The sequence below is a fragment of the Salvelinus namaycush genome, chromosome 3 (assembly GCF_016432855.1).
Source record: "Salvelinus namaycush isolate Seneca chromosome 3, SaNama_1.0, whole genome shotgun sequence".
Taxonomy (NCBI): Eukaryota; Metazoa; Chordata; class Actinopteri; order Salmoniformes; family Salmonidae; genus Salvelinus; species Salvelinus namaycush.
Window position 1 is genome coordinate 28,373,125 of NC_052309.1, and position 24,272 is coordinate 28,397,396.

General features: G+C 39.3%; 1 protein-coding gene and 1 long non-coding RNA gene across 3 annotated transcripts; one reads left to right on the forward strand and one right to left on the reverse strand.

Moving 5' to 3' along the window:
- The first annotated feature begins 741 nt into the window (after window positions 1-741).
- Window positions 742-13,174, forward strand: LOC120045174. 2 transcript variants are annotated; one of them, XR_005476633.1, is made up of 3 exons: window positions 742-982; window positions 5,520-5,656; window positions 12,888-13,174. It is a non-coding gene; the product is annotated as an uncharacterized LOC120045174 (long non-coding RNA). The 2 variants fall into 2 exon arrangements; XR_005476632.1 differs by having other exon boundaries at window positions 742-853.
- LOC120045171 (alkaline ceramidase 3-like) lies at window positions 5,099-23,291 on the reverse strand. The gene is made up of 11 exons (XM_038990121.1): window positions 23,187-23,291; window positions 14,558-14,668; window positions 9,056-9,108; window positions 8,756-8,808; window positions 8,308-8,389; window positions 8,173-8,208; window positions 7,075-7,133; window positions 6,729-6,830; window positions 6,516-6,620; window positions 6,249-6,294; window positions 5,099-6,138 (listed from the first exon to the last, which is right to left on the reverse strand). The coding sequence occupies exons 1-11, from the start codon at window positions 23,287-23,289 to the stop codon at window positions 6,085-6,087; spliced, it is 804 nt and encodes a 267-aa protein (XP_038846049.1). The 5' UTR covers window positions 23,290-23,291; the 3' UTR covers window positions 5,099-6,084.
- Window positions 23,292-24,272: the final 981 nt, after the last annotated feature.

Here is a 24,272-nt window from a genome sequence, read left to right on the forward strand (position 1 = left end):
AATCAGCTCAGACTGATGCAACCCAAGCCAAGGGCTTGTGACCACTAAAACAACCTCATAGCTAGTTCTCTGTCTTGTGCAACTCATGCTGAATCATTTCTAAACAGGAAACGCTGGGACTTATTCTTTGCTAATGGCCTTCATCATGCATGTATTACTCTCATTAAAATGTTGGCTTGGCCTTAAGCATGCGCTAAGCCTGCGCCAGTAACCCCTAAGGATACAAGTGGCTCTGTGGCTGTTCTGCAGGCTGTGACATAGCATCCTACAGTAGCACCTGTGTACCTACCCAATGCCTGAAATGCTAAAAAGAGAGAAACCATGGTTTTATGGGGAGGCATCATCTGATGGAACAGTTCCAATGCCTCCCATCGAACATGCCTCCCCTATAGATATGCACCTGCGCAAATGTCATTTGGTTCAGAAAATACTGCACATTTTGTATGACATACAGTGTAATGAATAAATACTAGATAGAAAACATAAGACTTTATAAAAAACAGACACAACTGAGCGAAGCAGCAGGCTTGAGCGAAATAAGCTTTTTGTGCTTTTGGAACATTTCTGGGAACTTTTATTTAAGATAATAAAACTTGGGACCAACACATGTTGCGTTTATATTTTTGTACAGTTTACATAAGTTTGCTTTCTGACCCTTCACCCTATTTGGGTAAAAATATTTGTATTGTCCCCCACGATGAAGGGGAGAGGACTTTGGATCTTTCTCCGTCCATTAGTACGTTAGTCACATGATATCTCAGACAGTACTGGCCCGATTTTGACTAAACTTGAGTGAATTATGCGTCTTGCCATAGAGATCCGGCATTTACAAAATTACACTGATTGGCCCAAGGTAGGAGATATAGTGATTAACTGAAATCTGTTAGTGTACGCGATATCTCAATTGGCACAAGGGGGTTGCTGCGTCATTCGTGAGGGACGACATGTTTACTGTTGCCTTGTTTAACCTTTAATTATCCAGGTTAGTCTGTTTCATTGAAATAACATCTCTGTTGCAAGAGAGAACGGGGATGAATGTGAACCTTAGAACAAAACCAATAAATAGCGAGCAGAGACATAGAATCATAAGATGTAATTTATTGTACTGTATGTACCAGGTTTCTATGTGAGGAAACTATTCTATCTACACCATGTTGTTTCCAGCTCTTAGATTACATATTAACTGAAACACGACGTGCAAAGGTAGCACACGTCCAGAGCTCTGCCCAGTGATACTACCGTCTCAGAGCAGGGAGTGTTTATTACACAGGAAGAATGGCTCAGGGACTTCAGATTGATTACCACTACCGAAAACTTCACTGGGGTTTTAGATTTTTTTTTTAACCTAATTTCCACACATTTGTATACCTTCTACAGTACATGCATTGGTACTTGCTCAACTAAATACAGGGACAAAACTGAGATGCACAAGATACATGATCAAATCTAATTTAAATCAATTCTTGTATTTTGTGGTTTTGTCTTGAGTATATTTGCATTTAATTCATATTTTTCACTATCTAATGTGTTAGATCATTCTAATCTTGTATTCTCGCAGCCCAAGAAGAATGTTCTCAGTCATTGAACCCAGAAACTCTTTTGATAGCAAAAGGCCCATAGAATTCACAAAACTAAGAGTAATAATAATATATTTATTTTATATAGCACTTTTCATAATAAAATAATCTCAAAGAAGCTTAAAAACAAAAAACTAAATGACATGTAGTTCTTGGGCTGGACAATAGTCTTCGGCAGAGTGTTAATCTGATAAAATCCCTATCTATGAAAACAAACAATCTACTGTAATTATTGAGGCAGGAAATACACACATTTCCTAAAAACACTAGAAAACCTGCTGGGAAAATGGGATAGTGATTGTGTGTGTTTAGTGTTGAACAGCGTGTTGATTCGATGAGAAGGAGCTGGTACAGATTAGCTATGTTGTAATTCTTTGGTGGAACAGATTTGTTCTGACTTGCCTCAAGAGTCCAAACTGTAAAAACGTCCATATCTGTTCTGTGAACCTTTTTTAATTAGGTTTGTAGTAGAAAATAATAATTACATTTCATATATTTTTTGTCACCCAGTGCATTTTTCAGACTTGTCTGATCAGACTCTAACGGCATGGTGACTCAAAGGAAAGACTAATTGTAATGTTTTTTGGGAGATTAATCCTTGCATTAAGTGTTTGACTCTTGGATAACGCATACTCCTGACCAACACACACAGTTTGTTTGCCCTGGACATTAGTGCCTTCCATGCTCTGTGGGAATTCCACATCAGTTTGCAGTTTCATGTCAACACAACTGCCAGACATCATTATACTCCTACATACTCACATGACAGTGAGTCAATATTGCCTAGCCTATGTACTACACATTTTACAAGTGAGACAAAGAAGAGAGGTGTCTTAGTAAAGCTTTCAAACAATCAAAAACAACCTTCTACAATCTTCCTCTTACAAATTAATATTTTGGCTTGGGGCTGTTCGCTCTTACTCCTCAAACACTTTGATTGAACGTAGTACTTTACAGTACATCTTGAATGTTGTTCACTAGGTCATTCGGGTAAATATGCTGTCTCTTTATTGGCAGTAAACCAACAGTGACGTAGCTCACTACTACTATCTGACACATCTCAAAAGTACATGACCCAACACCTGTATCTCTGACTAGTTACGATTATGCTCCATCATGATAAGATATATAAAACTGGTGGCAGACATGGTATCAAAACCATGAATCATTCATGGGTGTTTCTTTACTGATCAGTATTTTTCCACTGTATTCATGACTAAACAAGCATAGCATGCTACTGTAGAAGTGTTGGGTGTGTTGTAAACCTGAGATTTCTTTCTGTTAACACTGCCACCCTGATCTTAGATTATGAATAACATAACTCTGAGCATCAATTGGTAAAGGTTTTAACATTTACCAACTAAACAAACTAAATATATAGTCAATTGTGATTCTGTCATCCAGAATCATCAGATTGAGTATTTTTGTAAAACTACAGTAGGTTCTGGCTATCGATTAGATAACAGATTACATAAAACAAAAGACATATGTTAATTTATTATGTAGCTATAATGGTAGATTGGAACATATCATTTAATCAGACAAGACAGGTTATGAATGATTATTACATGGCCTATCGCATCATCCAAAAAAAGCTATTTTCACCGGCTTTATCACTTTATCACAGTAGACAAGTGTTCCTAAAACACACAGGTGATTTTATTTAAGCAGTTTAGATTGATCGTGAACATCAAGGTCACTAGAAACAAGGCGCCCTTATCAGTAATAACCATCCACCTTCCAACTTTTACAAGCAGTGATTTAAGGTCATTAAATACATTGTAATTTCTAAATGACTACTTATCTCTCCTTCATATGGTGCTGCTGAACATTTAAACATTATTGTAACCTAATCTGAGGTTTGAGAACAAAAACCATGCGAATGTAACCCTAATTAAAACAGTGATATGCATGTGTCACAATATCTGAGCATGTAGCAGTTCAGGTACTCCATAAGGTTCATGGGTTCTTGTATCACACTCTGTATCCACTTCATATCTGTGTTGTTCCATTACTTAAGAGAATAATACAGTATATTATTCCCATACATAAGTACATTACATTTTCACATTTGAAGATCAAAGTCACATGAAGTTTCACATAGCCACATCCCCAAAATGCTGCATTGTACGCTACAGTATTTCCACAATATGTTTACATTTGTGACCCGTAAGAGTTAAACAAATAAAACTGGAGGGTGTTTAGCAGGCAAACCTTTCACAGGACAGGATCCTTTGGCAAATGAACATAACCTGAAACTGAAATATGGCAATCCATGCCATCTAGTGGCCATTAGAAAAGATATGCATGAACTGAACGGTACAGTAGATACTAACAGGTTCAAAAGTGTCATCCTTCAGGCAAATGTGTGTAATTTAAATGATGATAATATGATCATTGATCATATAATAATTTAAATATTGCAGACATGCAGATGCCTGTATTCATTGCTAAGACAAAGTATAGATATCAATTGACAAATCCATCCAAAAACAAACCACTCCAAATTATTTAGTCAGGGTCAGTGGTCAGTCAAAACACTATTTTCTCATCCCTCATTCCTTGCTTTGATAGCAACACCAAAGCTTGTGCAGATATACACTACCATTCAAAAGTTTGGGGTCACTTAGAAATGTCCTTGTTTTTGAAAGAAAAAAAAAAAAAATTGTAGATTAAAATAACATCAAATTGATCAGAAATACAGTGTAGACATATCTGTGTAGTTCCTCTGTCCTCTGTCCAGTGTCTGTGTTCCTTTGCCCATCTTAATCTTTTATTTTTATTGGCCAGTCTGAGATATGGCTTTTTCTTTGCAACCCTGCCTAGAAGGCCAGCATCCCATAATCGCCTCTTCACTGTTGACGTTGAGACTGTTGTTTGCGGGTACTATTTAATGAAGCTGCCAGTTGGGGACTTGTGAGGCATCTGTTTCTCAAACTAGACACTCTAATGTACTTGTCCTCTTGCTCAGTTGTGCACCAGGGCCTCCCATTACTCTTTCTATTCTGGTTAGAGCCAGTTTCCACTGTTCTGTGAAGGGAGTAGTACACAGCGTTGTACGAGATCTTCAGTTTCCTGGCAATTTCTCACATGGAATAGCCTTCATTTCTCAGAACAAGAATAGACTAACGATTTTCAGAAGAAAGTTCTTTGTTTCTGGCCATTTTGAACCTGTAATTGAACCCACAAATGCTGATGCTCCAGATACTCAACTAGTCTAAAAAAGGCCAGTTGTATTGCTTCTTTAATCAGGACAACAGTTTTCAGCTGTGCTAACATAATTGCAAAATCGTTTTCTAATGATCAATTAGCCTTTTTAAAATTATAAATTTGGATTAGCTAACACAACGTGCCATTGGAACACAGGAGTGATGGTTGCTGATAATGGGCCTCTGTACGCCTATGTATATTCCATAAAAAATCTGCTGTTTCCAGCTACAATAGTAATTTACAACATTAACAATGTCTACACTGTATTTCTGATCAATTTGATGTTATTTTAATGGACAAAAAATGTGCTTTCCTTTCAAAAACAAGGAAATTTCTAAGTGACCCCAAACTTTTGAACGGTAGTGTATGTATTTTCGGTAAGCCTTTATGATATCTTGCGTTGTGAAATGCACTTTTTTTGTAATACTACACATGAAAATAATGACCCTGTGGAATTCCCACTATGATATAAATGGTACTGAATTTTGTGCAGTGGAACAATCCTTAGATGAAATTGTATCATATCCCTTTGATTTGTTAATAATATTAAAGTAAATCATCAAAAACACAATCTCAGAGCAACTTCAGATTTTGCAATGCAGATCCACACTTGGCATACATCAAATATATATCCAATTGAAGTCAGAGTTTTCCTGTGTGACCAATCCCTTGCAGAGGACAGAAATGGACAAGATAATTGATATTAAACCTTTTCCTGTGTCTCTGTTTCAGTCCCGTCTGTGACCAACACACTGCATCATCTAGACCAGATTCCCTCAGAGGAGGATGGATGGGTAACAAACAGTTCCCTGGTCTAAACACAACCATGACATACAGCCAGATAATGCCGACAACCTGACGTTATTATGGTTTGTGAATATGCTAAGGTGTTATATTGAATGTTATAATAGATACACCAGTATGATTTATATATATATATTTTTGCGGTATCCATATTCCAGGAAATATGTTAGAGTAAATTGAAACAAAATGTCACTACAACATCACCAACAAAATCTAATAATCTACTATATTGTGATAGATGAAAGAGAAAAATCATATAATTCCATGTAAACTCTCAATGCTATACTGTACTTGGCAAATCGTCACAGTGCAGAACCAAAGGGTCCCCGGAGTGGTAGGTTGGGGTGTAGCCTGCCTGCCCTCTGGTAGTGGGGTGCATATGTCCCATAGACAGCAGACTGGCAGGTCAGGTCAGGTTGGCAGACTGGCAGGTCAGGTCTCTGTGCTGATGCCTGTTGAATGGCAGTCACCATCCTTCATGGTCCCCTGTCACTCAGCTAGTCTTTTGTGCCTCAATGTGCAACATGGGCCACACTCCACATAGGAACTGATTGAACACATTGTAGACCAGTGTTAAGTTAGTGTTGGTATTGTGGTGCCAAATACACAAGCATAGGACTGGGATGTGTTGATGAACTGGGAGGAGAGAACGCTTACCTTTACTTTTGGTCTGTGTTTGAGAAAGGTTGACCTTATCTGGAGGCTACGTGACAACAGAACATTTTCGATTTTTTTAGTGATACATTGTTGTAGGAATCATCTAATCAGTCATTACACTTAAATCATAAACTAAACTACGCAAGATACCAGTCAATTTTTCATCCAACAATGACGATGTTCTTGAAGCAGCATAAATCAATTTAAGTGGGAACAAATACAAAGAGCAGATCCTATATAAAGCCTATAGATCTATTCATGGCTTACCTGAAGAGTATGTGTAGGTAGGAGCCCAGGCCTGTGAGGATGTGCCACCAGGCATGGAACTGTGTCACCGCCCCAACAACAGGGGGCAGTCTCTGCCTGGTGGATCTAAAAGGAGAGTGGCGAGCAAAGAGAGAGACTTTTACATTTTGATTCTGTCTACAAATGGATGTCCATATTCTGTTGGCAGCGTTTGTCATTTGGTTGTACATTTACCTGAGTGAGTCACAGGCCAGATTATCAATGTTCCACAACAGGAACCCCAGCAAAAAGACACTCAGGGAGATGTAACACACAGGTTTGAGCCAGGGGTACACCCTGCAATGGAAACACATGGAGTCCGATGAGATGTATAAACACTGTTATAATATAGCCCTACTTTGTACTGTAGTTTCTGAAAATGTCATCCAGAATCACAAATATCAGGATACCAGCAGCATCCAGTGAGTGAGTGGTTATTAAACAATTGATATACATTGTAAGGATGATAAATGTACTCTTGACCTCTCAGTTAATTTCCCAAACTACTGGGCCACATTTCTGCTGCCACACTGCCACTTACCATGTAACTATGAAGATAGAGCGCATCACCAAGCATGCTACAAGTGCACCATACATGACCTGAGGGGTGAGGACACACAAAGAACACGCTTTGAAAAGCAACCAAATCTAGACCTGTCATATTTTACAGTAGCATAAACCTGGTGTTTTCAGAACAGAGGTGAAATGAAGTGTGAGGTGTATAATGCACATGTTTTCAACCAGTCTGCTCAACACTAAACCTTGATAGACAACACTACTGTACAGCATGTACATGTTCCAACCACCAGGTTGTGCTAAATCCATGCTCAAATAAAGACTGCTATTTTGTGACGGTTAATGGGACGTATAAATGGTCACCGTTGTTGTATTGTATCTAAATGGGTACACTGTAGCAAATAAAATACTTGCATCAGTTTGGTAAGAATCCGTTTAAATAATATGCTGACATATGCTGATATAGAGCTCATGACCACCTGCCATCTAACTGTCTCCAAGGACCACAATGGAAATAAGCCTTTGGGCTTTAATGTGTTTTTATCCTCAATCATTTTTTATGTATGTAATGTTGTCTACGGCTGGAGCAGACTACTTCTTTTAATTATCTAATAAATCAATTCCATGTCCGCTAAAACTGACTGTTGTGGGCATGTTTATGGCTAAATGTGTGCCACCATGGAGCGGTGGGGTTTAGTAAGCAGAGAGGGCTCTGAAGTGTAAACAAAGGTTGCTTTGTCACTTTGTTTCTGTTGTTGTGGAGCAACACAGACGCTTCTCTAGACTCTCAATATCCACAGCCTCACTGACTATTGTGAGGTATGCTAGGGAGGAGTTATAATACAACTGTAACCTGGAGTTGTAAGATCAGACTGAGCCATAGTCAAAAGGTGTTGTGCGAGATTGTCAATAACCCAAAGTGATAATGCTGCAAATATTAGATTCCTGAACAGAGACATTTGAACGGACATGCCACAATAGCAATCTAACTGGATCTAACAGGACCTCATGTCCGGCTGTTTCCACAGTTAGCCAGGGGCAATATGTACTAATGAAACAGTAAACTCTAAAAGCAAACAAAGAGCATGCTCACTGAAGAGCGAAAATGTACTCTCTTTCTTACCTGGTGAAAGACTGGCTCTTTCCATTGTAAGTACACCTGGGAAAAAGAGAATTGAGATAGTGACATTAATCATTGACATATAGTCATGGGATGAAAAGGGACAAAACAGTTATGTGGGAAATATAAGACACTCACCACACTGACTGAGACACTGAAGATGAATAACAACATGATAGGGAATACACCCAGAGTGTTTTTTTGCTTGAAGCATTCATATCTGCAACAGAAAAAATGAATTAATTTCTCATTCCTCTAATGAAACACATATTTGTAATTATAGACATACTGTATACAGTAAGGCTTTTGAGAGGGATGGAGAGCAAGATGATGAAAGATGACCCAGTTAAAATGGGGGAAGTGCAAGTGGCACTGAATCAATAGACATCAGCTCTGTTACATGTCATCAATAGCCATGAAAAATGTGTGTTTTCTTGGGATAAATCAATTGTAGGATTGGATTAACTTTTAATTGAACACATGTATACTGCCCTCAAATTACTTTCAGTGGGCTTTGGGCCTGGGCTGCTCAATGGCAATGGCACTGTGAAAGTTGGAGTGTAAATTCATTATGTTGGGTACTTACAGACAGTAGACAAAGACACAGGTGCTGTAGATCATTGGCAGCTCATCCAGCAACTGTGGGGGACAGACAGCAGAGACACAGATAGTGATGTATAATGGGATGGTCGGCGCAAACCTTACTTATAAGGAGAGTTGAAAAACAGTTTCATGAGCATTCTGCAGGAAACGATGAGGTGACAATTTTTATGTCCTTAACAGCTGAAAAAGTCCATGCAATTATGAGAACACAGTGATCTATGGTGGATGCATACAGTATGCTGACAAATCATGATTTATTTTTAGATACTAAAAGTCAGCTCACCTGCATCTCATATTGCAGCGTCATATGGAAGCACCAGGAACCAATGCCAACAGCTGGAACAAAAGAAGAGATCACATCAAACAACCAGCAAGAAGCACAGACATTCAAACCCATCTTTCAAATAAAGGAAAGCATCTTGATAATGCAATTTCAGTCTAAAAAAACTCTCACTTTAAAAGACATTAGGGACAAGACTAACTTTTCCAAATCCTTGTGACTGTAAGGTTATACTATAGGTCATATGGGTCAAAGATGAGACGTGTAAATTTGGTGTCCGAAGGCCATTCATTTAACATAAAAAGATAAATATGTATGAATATTATATTAAATCACTCAACTCTTACCCTTCTTTGGACCCAGAAATATTTGTTTTGCAAACTATTAAATTAAGTTATTGAGCTCTAAAGCGTCAAAAGCGTCAAAATTTTCTTGCAGTGTAACTGTCCGGGTTAAAATTCTAATGACAAAGGTGTTTTTAAAATGTAGAAATTCATCCTAAAAATATAAATGAACACCCATGGCATAATTGTGTTAGTGTTTGCAACAATATATAAACCCTGTCTTTCAAAGATAACTCGTAAAAATCCAAATAACTTCACAGATCTTTATTGTAAAGGGTTTAAACACTGTTTCCCATGCTTGTTCAATGAACCATAAACAATTAATGAGCATGCACCTGTGGAACAGTCATTAAGACACAGTTATTAAGACACAGTTATGAAAACTTAGGACACTAAAGAGGTCTTTCTACTGACTCTGAAAAACACCAAAAGAAAGATGCCCAGGGTCCCTGCTCATCTGCGTGAACGTGCCTTATAGGCTGACCACACCGCTCGCGCTATGTTATTCAATTATTGCACCCACACTGCTCTCGCGCGCCAACGAGCGTCTACGTTGCCAAGTGCTGAAATAGAAATCAGTTATATTTCTGATGCAGATCGCGCTGCAAGTCCTGCATCTCCCATCTCCTCATTGGTTTGTAGAAGCAGGTACCCACGTGCCATCTCCTCATTGGTTATACCCACGTGGGTGACTGAAGACGAACGAGGTCAGTGGCGGTGATGCACCTAATTTATGAAAGTTGCCAATCGCAATATAACGTCAAGAAGAAAATAAAAAGTCTGGAAGGAAGAGAGATGACTAGAAACGATTCGGTTGACCGTTTTATGTGTGGATTAATTGGTGGAGTAGAGGACCTTGGGCATTTCAGGTAAAATAACAACTCAATGTTTATATCCCAGGACAAATTAGCTAGCAACAGCAAGCTAGCTAAATAGGACAAATTAGCTAGCAAGAGCAAGCTAGCTAGCTAAATGGCCATAAATATGTAATGCTTTTCGACCTGTTCCCAAATTAATGTAATTGGTTCAGAGTTTGTTTTGATATTTTAACCTGCGTGTCGTGATCACGTTTGGTGTTGGGGGACCAAATACATTTATGCACGATGGCGCACAATGGCGCATGCGCGCAGCCGGTGTGGGTTCCGTGTTAGGCATGCTGCAAGGAGGCATGGAGACTGCAGATGTGGCCAGGGCAATAAATTGCAATGTCCGTACTGTGAGATGCCTAAGACAGGGAGACAGGACAGACAGCTGATCGTCCTCGCAGTGGCAGACCACGTGTAACAACACCTGCACAGGATCGGTACATCCGAACAGCACACCTGCAGGACAGATATAGGATGGCCACAACAACTGCCCGAGTTACACCAGGAACGCACAATCCCTCCATCAGTGCTCAGACCGTCCGCAATAGGCTGAGAGAGGCTGGACTGAGGGCTTGTAGGCCTGTTGTAAGGCAGGTCCTCACCAGACATCACTGGCAGCAACGTCGCCTATGGGCCAGACAGGACTGGCAAAAAGTGCTCTTCACTGACGAGTCGCGGTTTTGTCTCACCAGGGGTGATGGTCGGATTCGCGTTTATCGTCAAAGGAATGAGTGTTAAACCGAGGCCTGTACTCTGGAGCGGGATCGATTTGGAGGTGGAGTGTCCGTCATGGTCTGGGGGCGGTGTGTCACAGCATCATCAGACTGAGCTTGTTGTCATTGCAGGCAATCTCAACGCTGTGCATTACAGGGAAGACATCCTCCTCCCTCATGTGGTACCCTTCCTGCAAGCTCATCCTGACATGACCCTCCAGCATGACAATGCCACCAGCCATACTGCACGTTCTGTGCGTGATTTCCTGCATTTTTCCGCTGGCCATGTCAGTGTTCTGCCATGGCCAGCGAAGAGCCCGGATCTCAATCCCATTGAGCACGCCTGGGACCTGTTGGATCGGAGGGTGAGGGCTAGGTCCATTCCCCCCAGAAATGTATGGGAACTTGTAGGTGCCTTGGTGGAAGAGTGGGGTAACATCTCACAGCAAGAACTGGCAAATCTGGTACAGTCCATGAGGAGGAGATGCACTGCAGTACTTAATGCAGCTGGTGGCCACACCAGATACTGACTGTTACTTTTGATTTTGACCCCCACTTTGTTCAGGTACACATTATTCCATTTCTGTTAGTCACATGTCTGTGGAACTTGTTCAGTTTATGTCTCAGTTCTGGAATCTTGTTATGTTCATACAAATATTTACATGTTAAGTTTGCTGAAAATAAACGCAGTTGACAGTGAGAGGACGTTTCTTTTTTTACTGAATTTAGAATAATGGGCGACATACTGTATCTAAAAAAATATTTTAAAACTTGAATAACCTTCGTCCGGACTTTTGCGCTTCATCAATGTCATTCAGTATAACAAAGGTAAAAATACATTTTAAAGCATATCACATGATGGTAATCATGTGACAGTGTGTGACATCACAAAGAAGACACATTGAATACCCTCTATCAATGTGATTAGGTGAGTAAATCTCTGAAATATTTGATGATTTCACCTTTTCACCCTCTAGTAACCTTTGTAACAAAAACACATATCCTTCAGTACAATACAGAAAAAAAGCTATATATTAAATATGAAAAGGATCATCTTTATTGGTCAAGGTCATTACTTTATATAGATGGCCAAGGAACTGCCTGTTAAATATGTTTATGTATGAAATACGTCCTTCAGTATCACGCTTTTGTCCTTCAGCACAACAAAAGTTTAATGTTATACCACAATGTCACCCGTTATACTGAATGACAGTTACTTTGTTATCCCATGTTTTCACTAGTTTACAACATTTAATCATGCAATTCATATTTACTTGTTGTATAAATACTGAATATTATCATTTTAAACTATTTCATGGCATTTTTAGGTATTTCAAGGCACATTATCTTTATAATGTAGATGCCGTTGTCTAATAAGGAGAGGGCTGCACGGCACAGACAAAATGTTAACGCAGAACCAGTTACTAGGGAGGAAAGACTAGCCAGGAGACAAGCAAGGTATTGTTTTCATGGTTTCATGCTACTGTCAGCAACAGAATAGGATAATAGGATGTAACATTAAGTTGCGCTTAACATTAAGTTGCACTATTACACTGTAGTTAATGTTTAATTGCACTGCAATTAAGGTATAACTGATGGATTATATCAGTTAATAACAATGCATAATTACAACATTAACTATCTTGTAATAATTGTGTAATAATGCAACTTAACGCAACATAAAGTGTTGCCGCAGGCTCAAATTATAGTAAAGTGATTATTATTAACATTAGCAATGAAATAGTAACAAAACATCTTTGAGAGAGAATGGGAGAGGGAGTTGATTTAACTTTTAAACTTTGATTAAGTGTTATCATTGTTTAGCCTACAATTAATAGACTACTAATAACATTTAATGGATGCGAATCCTACTCTGTGCCAGTGTCATAACTATTACATTTTCATTTTTTAGCTATCAGAGAAGAAAGAAGGATGTCAATCCTGATCATCCACCGATCCATGCAAAGACACAATCTGATGCTGAAAAAAGAGGGGGAAATGGAGATTAAATCAGAGGCACTGTGGAAAAAATCAAACAAATGAATGTGGTGATGAACTTAACTCCAGTATCCACTGAATGAAACTCTTTTGAGCAGCCCCCTGAACAATTTGTACTAGTACAACATTAATCCTGCTTGAATTAAATTGTACCTCATGTGTCAGTTGAACTATGTTGCATAGTAAAACCCATGTTCTTTATGTGTGTGGCGTATGGGTCATTTCTCTCTCTCTCTCTAGTATGGAAGCGATCTAAGTTCAGCTAGCCTGCACATTTTAAACATCTTATCCTGTTTTTTATACAGTTTTATAACTTCAAAAATAGTTAAAAGAAAATACTATTGCTGCTACTCATAATAGTTCATATGATCATTATTGTTATTGCTGAAGGAATCACTTTTAATCAATATTCGTGGGCCGTAGTGATATGTGTCATTCAGGATAACAAAATATTGTCATACAGTATAACAGCAGTATTTTATATTAAAATACAATAACTTTGTTTTGTTGACTCAGAGTGACCAAAACAAATCTCAAAGGATGAAGTGAACGATATTTTCATAGACTTTAGCATTTTCTTCAGTGTAAGGCAGGACATTTTTGTAAAAACCTTCAACAAACTTTGAGTTGTACCCGTGACACATCAAATATGTGGTATTCAAAATAAAATAATGTAATTTTGTTCTGGGTAGGTTTATTTCTGCCAGTCTAAGCATTTATATATAACCTTGTGATTATGAAAAATGGGCATAAAATTCTTTTTTAAACACTTTGTGTTATACTGAATTACATTTTACTAAGGTACATTCATATGAATCACAAAAAAAAAGTATTGGCTTTATTCTATATCTAATGTAAGGGCATAGGTGATACTCCAATGAACATAAAAAAGCATTTTAGGGAATTGTAATTGCTGTTTTATTTTTTTGCTACTTTGAAAACCTTATACGTCTTTGACCCATATATGTATTATCAGATATGAGTAAATCATGCTAATAATTCCAGATGCCTATGGAACACTTAAATCTGGAGGCAAAAGAAACCTGTTTAGGCAAGGGGCTGGCTAGCGGAGTAGAACACTTGAAAAAGAAAAGGAGAGCCGTACACTAGGAGCTCAGATGAAATAATTTAACAACCAACGTCTTGACAGACAAGCTGTCTTCATCAAGGTACAATGACAAACACTGCATGTCACTAGTTTATATAGTTTCAAAGGACACACAGGTGTCTGTAATCATGGCCGGGTGTGGCTTGATTTCATTGGTTAATTTACAGATATAAATAGAACATATAAAAAGCATGAATGGATAACATACGATCATAGATACAAATAGGTTACATAGGCCTACAAATTGTAAATGTTTGTAGGCCTATGTAGCGAAATTTGATCTACGATTGTATGTTATCCATTCATGCTTTTTATATGTTCTATTTATATCTGTAAATTAACCAATGAAATCAAGCCACACCCGGCCATGATTACATACAGACACCTGTAATTATACCCTGATGAAACATTGGTTATTAAATTATTGCAACTGAGATCCTAGCGTGTGCGGCTTTCCTTGTCTATGGAACACTTACCTGCCAGTCCAAGGAAGGAGTAGACGTAGCGGTACTCTAGGCCGTCTTTATATGTCTGGATGGCACCGTAGATAGGAGGCAGGATCATAATCAGGTTACTGACAGTGTTCCCTGTACAACAAGATAACAGACAGAGCAACTGTCAGCGGAAGACAACACAACATGTACTGTATGACAGCAAACAACAAACACAGTCATTTGGTGTATATGAGTAGTGTCTCTTAGCAGACAGAAAACAAGGTTTTAGAGAAATAATTGTTTTTACATTCTGTAAGCAAGATTTAGACTGGTAGAATTAGTTTAATTTAGTCATTAATTTGAAGATTTCACCACACCCAGTGATGGTTAGTGATCAAGTTAGGAACAATCAAACCATTTAACACATAGACTGATGGGAAATGGACATGCTAATGATTAGAATGGTGCTTAACTTTTTATGGCTGCAGGGGCAGTATTGAGTAGCTTGGATGAAAGGTGCACAGAGGTGCACAGAGGTGCCAAGAGTAAACAGCCATAGTTGCTAATATATGCATAATATAGTCATAGTTGCTAATATATGCATATTATTATTAGTATTGGATAGAAAACACTCTGAAGTTTCTAAAACTGTTTGAATTATGTCTGTGAGTATAACAGAACTCATATGGCACGCAAAAACTTGAGAGAAAAAAATCCAAATTCTGAGGCTGGTCGATTTTCAACCAAGATCCTATTGAAATCACAGCGAGATATGGATGAGTTTGCACTTCCTACGGCTTCCACTAGATGTCAACAGTCTGTAGAACCTTGTCTGACGCCTCTACTGTAAAGGGGGGCCGAATGAGAGGGGAATTAGTCAGGTCTGCCATGACCTGACCATTCTTTGACCATGCGCGTTCACATGAGAGGGAGGTCTGTTCCATCACTCATCTGAAGTCAATGTAATTCTCCGGTTGGAACGTTATTCAAGATTTATGTTAAAAACATTCTATAGATTGATTCAATATATCGTTTGACATGTTTCTACTGACTGTTACGGAACTTTTGGACATTTCGTCAGCTTTTAGTGAACGCGCTTCCTGACGTTGGATTTGTTTACCAAACACGCTTCAAAAATAGCTATTTGGACATAAATTATGGACATTACCGAACAAAATGAACATTTCTTGTGGAAGTGGGAGTCCTGGGAGTGCATTCCGACAAAGATCAGCAAAGGTAAGTGAAGATTTATAATGCTTTTAATGAGTTTTGTTGACTGCACAATTTGGGCGGGTAACTGTATGGCTTGCTTTTGTGGCTGAACGCTGTTTTCAGATGATTGAATATTGGGTTTTGCCGTAAAGCTTTTTGAAATCTGAGACAGCGGTAGCATTAAGAACAAGTCTATCTTTAATTCTATGTAAAACATGTATGTTTCATCAAAGTTTATGATGAGTATTTCTGTTATTTGACGTGGCTCTCTGCAATTTCTCCGGATATTTTGGAGGCATTTCTGAACATGGCGCCAATGTAAACTGAGGTTTTTGGATATAAATATGAACTTAATCGAACAAGACATATATGTATTGTGTAACATGAAGTCCTATGAGTGTCATCTGATGAAGTTCATCAAAGGTTAGTGATTAATTTTATCTCTATTTGTGCTTTTTGTGACTCCTCTCTTTGGCTGGAAAAATGGCAGAATTTTTCTGTGAGTTGGTGGTGACCTAACATAATCGTTTGTGGTGCTTTCGCTGAAAAGCCTATTTGAAATCGGACACGTTGGTGCGATTAAAAACAAGATTACCTTTAAAATGGTGTAAGATACATGTATGTTTGAGGAATTTTAATTATGAGATTTCTGTTGTTTGAATTTGGCGCCCTGCACTTTCACTGGCTGTTGTCATATCATCCCGTTAACGGGATTGCAGCCATAAGAAGTTAATGGGGCTTATACAGCATGCAAGAGGTAAAACAGTAAAAGAGCTCCCTGGCTAACTCAGTTCTTTGTTCCTCCTGCATCCAGAGCTTGAAGCCTAGTCTCGGAAATCTCAGACGTGGCGCATTGTTTACATTGTGGGAGGCAATCCGTCTGCCAACACTCTTAGAAAAAAAGAGTTCCAAAAGAGTTCTTCGGCTGTCCCCATAGGATAACCCTTTTTTAGTTTCAGGTAGAACCCTTTTAGGTTTCAGGTAGAACTCTTGGGTTCCATGTAGAACACTCTGGGAAAGGGTTCTACATGGAACCCAATAAGGTTCTACCTGGAACTAAACGGGATCTTCAAAGGGTTCTCCTATGGGGACAGCAAAATAACCCTTTTAGGTTCTGGATAGAACCTTTAAGGGAGCTTTGCTGCTGTATTGTATGTGTTGCTTGCGCTGCTGGATACAAAAGAAAAGGATTCTTAAAATAATATTCTTACAAATCTAGGTACAAGAATCAGAAATGTACAGTTGAAGTCGGAAGTTAACATACACTTATGTTGGAGTCATTAAAACTCGTTTTTCAACCATTCCACAAATTTCTTGTTAACAAACTATAGTTTTGGCAAGTCGGTTAGGACATCTACTTTGTGCGTGACACAAGTAATTTTTCCAACTATTGTTTACAGACAGATTATTTCACTTATAATTCACTGTATCACAATTCCATTGGGTCAGAAGTTTACATACACTAGGTTGACTGTCCCTTTAAACAGCTTGGAAAATTCCAGAAAATTATGTCATGGCTTTAGAAGCTTCTGATAGGCTAATTGACATCCTTTGAGACAATTGGAGGTGTACCTGTGGATGTATTTCAAGGCCTACCATCAAACTCAGTACCCTTTTTGCTTGACATCATGGAAAAATCAAAAGAAATCAGCCAAGACCTCAGAAAAAAAATTGTAGACCTCCACAAGTCTGGTTCATCCTTGGGAGCAATTTCCAAACACCTGAAGGTACCATGTTCACCTGTACAAACAATAGTACGCAAGTATAAACACCACACCATGCAGACATCATACCGCTCAGGAAGAAGACGCATTCTGTCTCCTAGAGATGAACGTACTTTGGTGCGAAAAGTGCAAATCAATCCAAGAACAACAGCAAAGGACCTTGTGGAGATGCTGGAGGAAACAGGTACAAAAGTATCTATATCCACAGTAAAATTTGTCCTATATCGACATAACCTGAAAGAACGCTCAGCAAGGAAGAAGCCACTGCTCCAAAACTGCCATAAAAAAGCCAGACTACAGTTTGCAACTGCACATGGGGACAAAGATTGTATTTCTTGGACAAATATCCTCTGATCTGATGAAACAAAAATAGAACTGTTTGGCCATAATGACCATCATTATGTTTGGAGGAAAAAAGGGGAGGCTTGCAAGCCAAAGAACACCATCCCAACCATGAAGCACGGGGGTTGCAGCATCATGTTGTGGGGGTGCTTTGCTGCAGGAGGGACTAGTGCACTTCACAAAATAGATGGCATCATGAGGCGGGAAAATTATGTGGATATATTGAAGCAACATCTCAAGACATCAGTCAGGAAGTTAAAGCTTGGTCGCAAATGGGTCTTCCAAATTGACAATAACCCCAAGCATACTTCCAAAGTTGTGGCAAAATGGCTTAAGGACAACAAAGTCAAGGTATTGGAGTGGCCATCACAAAGCCCTGACCTCAATCCTATAGAAAATGTATGGGCAGAACTTAAAAAGTGCGAGCAAGGAGGCCTACAAACCTGACTCAGTTACACCAGCTCTGTCAGGAGGAATGGGCCAAAATTCACCCAACTTATTGTGGAAAGCTACCCGAAACGTTTGACCCAAGTTAAACAATTTAAAGGCAGTGCTACCAAATACTAATTCAGTGTATGTGATCAAAGAAATAAAAGCTGAAATAAATCATTTTCTACTATTATTCTGATATTTCACATTCTTAAAATAAAGTGGTGATCCTGACTGACCTAAGACAGGGAATCTTTACTAGGATTAAATGTCAGGAATTGTGAAAAACTGATTTTAAATGTATTTGGCTAAGGTGTATGTAAACTTCCAACTTCAACTGTAGGTTGGATGTCTGTTGTACATGATTTATGTTTTACATTAGGCTGGTGTTGTACATTACATACACACCTGTATATGTATGTGTATGTATGTATGTCTTTCAAAGTCAAATTTCGGTTGGACCTTGTGTGTAATTGACCAATAAAGTGATCGTAATCTTAATCTTGTGTTGTACATTAGGCTGACTGACTTCCGATCAAATAACAGCAGGCATGCCCCAAGGTGCTGTATTCAGTCAAATGCCAGGAACATTCCTGTTTAACGTTTCCGTACGTTGAATTTAGCAAACATGAGGAGAATCTCCTGTTTAACATACTCTGACCTACCTTGATGTGCAAGCAGCACTACTATTGTTCTCCTCTGCTGAGGTTTTGAAATCTGAGCTCTAGCACACACACAATAGCACAAGAATTTTGGTTGCCTCTTTCTTTGTCTGTCTTCCACATAAAACTTACTGAACATTGCACATTCTAGGCCTTTTATTCTACAATTTGGGACCCATTTAAAAGCCAAACCAACCATTGCCTAAAGCTCGACTAGTCGTGTGGACAGCCTGGTCTCATAGACTAGACGTAACATAGATGTAAATCCGGGACACGCAAATTAGTATGATATGTTACATTTTTTTATTTAACCTTTATTTAACTAGGCATTTGGTATGGTAACGTAAGACAAACGGCTACTTAAGGCAAAAAAACGAAAGTAGGGTAGTTGGCCGGGGCGGACGGATGGGCGTATAATGCAAACATCTAGAAACCCAAAGGTTGCGAGTTCGAATCTCATCACAGACAACTTTAGCATTTTAGCTCATTATCAACTTTTCAAATGCTTACAATTGTTTTTCTACTTTGCAACTACTTAGCATGTTAGCTAACCCTTCCCCTAACCCAAACCTTAACCATTTGAGATAACCCTTCCCCTAACCCCTAGCCAACGTTAGCCAGCTAGCTAATGTTAGCCACCTAGCTAGAATTTATAACATATCATACATAACATATAGTAAGTTTTGCAAATTATTAACATATTGTTAGTTTTGAAAATGTGTAACATATCATCCGAAATGAGTGCTGGACATCCAAAATAATACATACCATCATAATACATACCTGCTCTTTAATAACTTGTTTTTTTTCTTATTCTTATCTATATATTTTTTTAATTGAATTGGTGGTTAGGGGCTCGTAAGTAAGCATATCACTGTAAGGGCTACACCTGTTGTATTCGGCGCATGTGACTAATGTGACTATTGTGACTAATACAATTTGATTTGAAAGGTAACGTCATACTAAATGGAGTATCTCGGGTTTACGTATAGAATAATAAAAAATGCTCTGAGACCAGGTTGCAGTGGACTGTGGAGTATCAGTAACACTTGAAAAAAATATATTTCACCATTATTTAAGCAGGTAGGCCAGTTGAGAACAAGTTCTCATTTACAACTGTGACCTGGCCAAGATAAAGCAAAGCAGTGCGACAAAAACAACAACAGAGTTACACATAAACAAACGTACAGTCAATAACACAATAGAAAAATCTATGTACAGTGTGTGCAAATGTAGAGAGGTAAGGCAATAAATAGGCCATAGAGGCGAAATAATTACAATTTAGCATTAACACTGGAGTGATAGATGTGCAGATGGTGATGTGCAAGTAGAGATACTGGGGTGCAAAAGAGCAAGAGGATAAATAACAATATGGGGATGAGGTAGTTGGGTGTGCTATTTACAGATTGGCTGTGTACAGGTACAGTGATCGGTAAGCTGCTCTGACAGCTGACACTTAAAGGTAGAGAGGGAGATATGAGTCTCCAGCTTCGTGATTTTTGCAATTCGTTCCAGTCATTGGCAGCAGAGAACTGGAAGGAAAGGCGGCCAAAGGAAGTGTTGTCTCTGGGGATGACCAGTGAAATATACCTGCTGGAGCGAGTGCTACGGGTGGGTGTTGCTATGGTGACCAGTGAGCTGAGATAAGGTGGGGCTTTACCTAGCAAAGACTTATAGATGACCTGGAGCCAGTGGGTTTGGCGACAAATATGTAGTGAGGGCCAGTCAACGAGAGCATACAGGTCGCAGTGGTGGGTAATATATGGGGCTTTGGTGACAAAACAGATAGCCCTGTGATAGACTACATCCAGTTTGATGAGTAGAGTGTTGGAGGCTATTTTGTAAATTACATTGCCGAAGTCAAGGATCGGTAGGATAGTCAGTTTTACGAGGGTATGTTTGGCAGCATGAGTGAAGGAGGCTTTGTTGCGAAATAGGAAGCCGATTATAGATTTAATTTTGGATTGGAGATGCTTAATGTGAGTCTTTAAGGAGAGTTTACAGTCTAACCATACACCTAGCTATTTGTAGTTGTCCACATATTCTAAGTCAGAACCGTCCAGAGTAGTGACGCTAGTCAGGAGGGTGGGTGCGGGCAACAATCGGTTGAAGAGCATGCATTTAGTTTTACTAGCATTTAAGAGCAGTTGGAGGCCACGGAAGGAGTGTTGTATGGCATTGAAGCTCGTTTGGAGGTTTGTTAACACAGTGTCCAAAGAAGGGCCAGATGTATACAGAATGGTGTCGTCTGCGTAGAGGTGGATCAGATAATCACCAGCAGCAAGAGTGACATCGTCGATGTATACAGAGAAGAGAGTCGGCCTGAGGATTGAACCCTGTGGCACCCCCAAAGAGACTGCCAGAGGTCCGGACAACAGGCCCTCCGATTTGACACACTGAACTCTATCGGAGAAGTAGTTGGTGAACCAGGCGAGGCAATCATTTGAGAAACTAAGACTATTGAGTCTGCCGATAAGGATGCGGTGATTGACCGAGTCGAAAGCCTTGGCCAGGTCGATGAAGACGGCTGCACAGTACTGTCTTTTATCGATGGCGGTTATGATATCGTTTAGGACCTTGAGCGTGGCTGAGGTGCACCCATGACCAGCTCGGAAACCATAGCGGAGAAGGTACGGTGGGATTCGAAATGGTCGGTGATCTGTTTGTTAACTTGGCTTTTGAAGATTTTAGAAAGGCAGGGCAGGATGGATATAGGTCTATAACAGTTTGGGTCTAGAGTGTCACCTCCTTTGAAGAGGGGGATGACCGTGACAGCTTTCCAATCTTTGGGGATCTCAGGCGATACGAAAGAGAGGTTGAACAGGCTAGTAATAGAGGTTGCAACAATTTCAGCAGATCATTTTAGAAAGAGAGGGTCCAGATTGTCTAGCCCAGCTGATATGTAGGGATCCAGATTTTGCAGCTCTTTCAGAACATCAGCTGTTAATAAGATTTAAAAAAAATAATTTAAAAGATTTAAAAAGGAGAAGCGGGGGGGGGGGGGGGGCTTTGGCAGGTTGCTGCAGGGGGTGCAGAGCTGTTGGCCGGGGTAGGGGTACCAAGGTGGAAAGCATAGCCAGCCGTTGAAAATTGCTTATTGAAATTATCGATTATCGTAGATTTATCAGTGGTGACAGTGTTTCCTTGCCTCAGTGCAGTGGGCAGCTGGGAGGATGTGCTCTTATTCTCCATGGACTTTACAGTGTCCCAAAACTTTTTGGAATTAGTGCTACAGGATGCAAATTTCTGTTTGAAAAAGCTAGCCTTGGCTCATTTACATGGTCACTTTAGTAATACTGTGTTACTACACATTTATAAGAACAATGTAAGTGTTCTGTTATCAGTTCCCAGTTCTATGCCTTTTTTCTTCATATGATGCATCATGCATGTAAATAGTCATTCAACCCAGTGTTTTCACCTTCCCGTGGTCATGAAGGAGAGAAGACAAGGAGTGTTGGGTCACTCAGTGTAATCTGAGTCACGTGTGAGTCAGAGAGAGAAAGGTAAAAGAGCAGTAGGCCAACACAATTAACTATGACCCACTTGACATAGTTCCACTTTAAATACAATGTTGCATCATGAAGTGCCATTTGTAGCCAGATCAGACCTTCGTGCATTTGGACAGCTGTTAACAAGTCAATGGGCGTTGTATCCTCAGAAAGCCTAGTGCCTGCTGCACTCATCATTTTTTATCGCTCTCATGTATCATTCAGAAAGGTATGCAAAAGAAAATCACGAAAGCCGAGTAGCTAGTTTTTATCTTGGAATGGAACTCTTAGTCTTCAGGTTAATTATCATTAATATAAAAAATGTTGCGGGTGTCTATGTGAGAGGCTGTGCTGTCCCAGAATGAAGCTGCAGCTGTCTTGTAGCGACTTTAATGTGGGTAAATTTTACGCACCAGTGAATCAATGTATAGCTAGCTCATTGATATAACGTTAGCTAGATAGCCTATTACAGTAATAGCAACGGTACTTGAAAGGGCGGTGCTGCGCAAGTGAAGTTCTGAGTCATTAGCAGGTCTGCGTCGTGGCATCGCACACGCAACTTACTTACCGGTATAAAACATCACCGATAAAATTGATCGGTTATAGTTATAGGTCTATTAAGATCAAATATAAAAGCACCTTGATCTACTGACGCGAGCGTAAGGGAATGTCGTTGTCACCACCAGGCTCATTGTCATGATGTTTACCTATTCCGAGACGGCCTTCTGCAAGGATCCACATCCGTGTTTATTGCATTCGTTTTCGTGTCCTAAAACTCCAGTTCAGCTATACGCATGGTGTCAGATGTACTTACAGAATTCTGCGATGTAGAAAGAGACGACATAATTCTCCTCACACCAATCCAGCGTTGAGGTTGGTCGCCCCCAATATCCCAGTCTGTCTGCTGAGGGAGCCATGATGGAAAAAACGAACGGGAGCGCTGTGTGTGAGGGAGGAGTACAGAATCTTTAGTAGACTACTAATGGATTAATGACTGAGAGGCTCCCTCCATTTCCTCAATTACAGTTAACCTGAGCACAGTTGAGGTTTGGTTTGGCAGGTTACTGCAGAAACATGGCTACAGGCACAACAGTATTTCCCTTACTGCATATTTAGTTGGAAAATAAATGTATCACAGGAATAGCCCACTTTCTGGTACTCATACTGGCAAATGGTGCAAAATTGTACATTTTAAATGTATTAATATGTTTATACTGTGTAATTATAATTTTACAATGTATTTTAAAAAATCTGGTGATTTATATACCATAATACATTTTGGGACTTTTAAATGAATAATATAAACCCATAGATTCTTGAAGAATATAACTTATACATTCCTCAAGGTCAACTGTCATACCCCATCAGAAGCCAAAATATGCTTGTTTTACTTTGTTAGTAAACAATGCAGGCCTTACTGTAAACACACACTGTAAAGCCTCGAAACATGGTTAAAACTATAATTTTTATATTATTGACGGTCCGTCCTTGCATCCATAGCTCTGTCTATGAATTTTAAAGTGGTTACATTTCTCCACCCTCATCCCTTCATCAAAATAGTTGCTGGGTAACGCCTTGTTATTGTTTGGACTGCAGATTGCCCCTTTGAGTGTATTTGATTTATTTATTGGGAAATATACAGTGCTTTGTTCCTGACAAAGGTTTAGAGGACCAGTACAAATAGAGGACGCAGGAAGCTGTGACATACTAGCCAGTAATAACAGTTTACAGATAGTTTATTACATTGAGATGACGAGGATAGCCACATTGTTTTGTGTGGTAAGGCATCTAGCTATTCTGTAAACAGAAAGCCATTGACATTTGTTTCAGCCTACTTGTCAATGAAGACGATACGTTTCAAGTAGCGTACAAACAGCAAAAACTAATTGTGTGTGATTAC

Bases quoted from the DNA above. Each gene is read 5' to 3' on its own strand.
- LOC120045171 (XM_038990121.1), bottom strand. From the start codon at position 23,289: ATGGCTCCCTCAGCAGACAGACTGGGATATTGGGGGCGACCAACCTCA. The intron at 9,109-14,557 runs GTAAGTGTTCCA...CTTTTGTTCCAG, and splicing joins CTCCTTCCTTGGACTGGCAG to CTGTTGGCATTGGTTCCTGG. The intron at 8,809-9,055 runs GTGAGCTGACTT...TGTCCCCCACAG, and splicing joins CGCTGCAATATGAGATGCAG to TTGCTGGATGAGCTGCCAAT.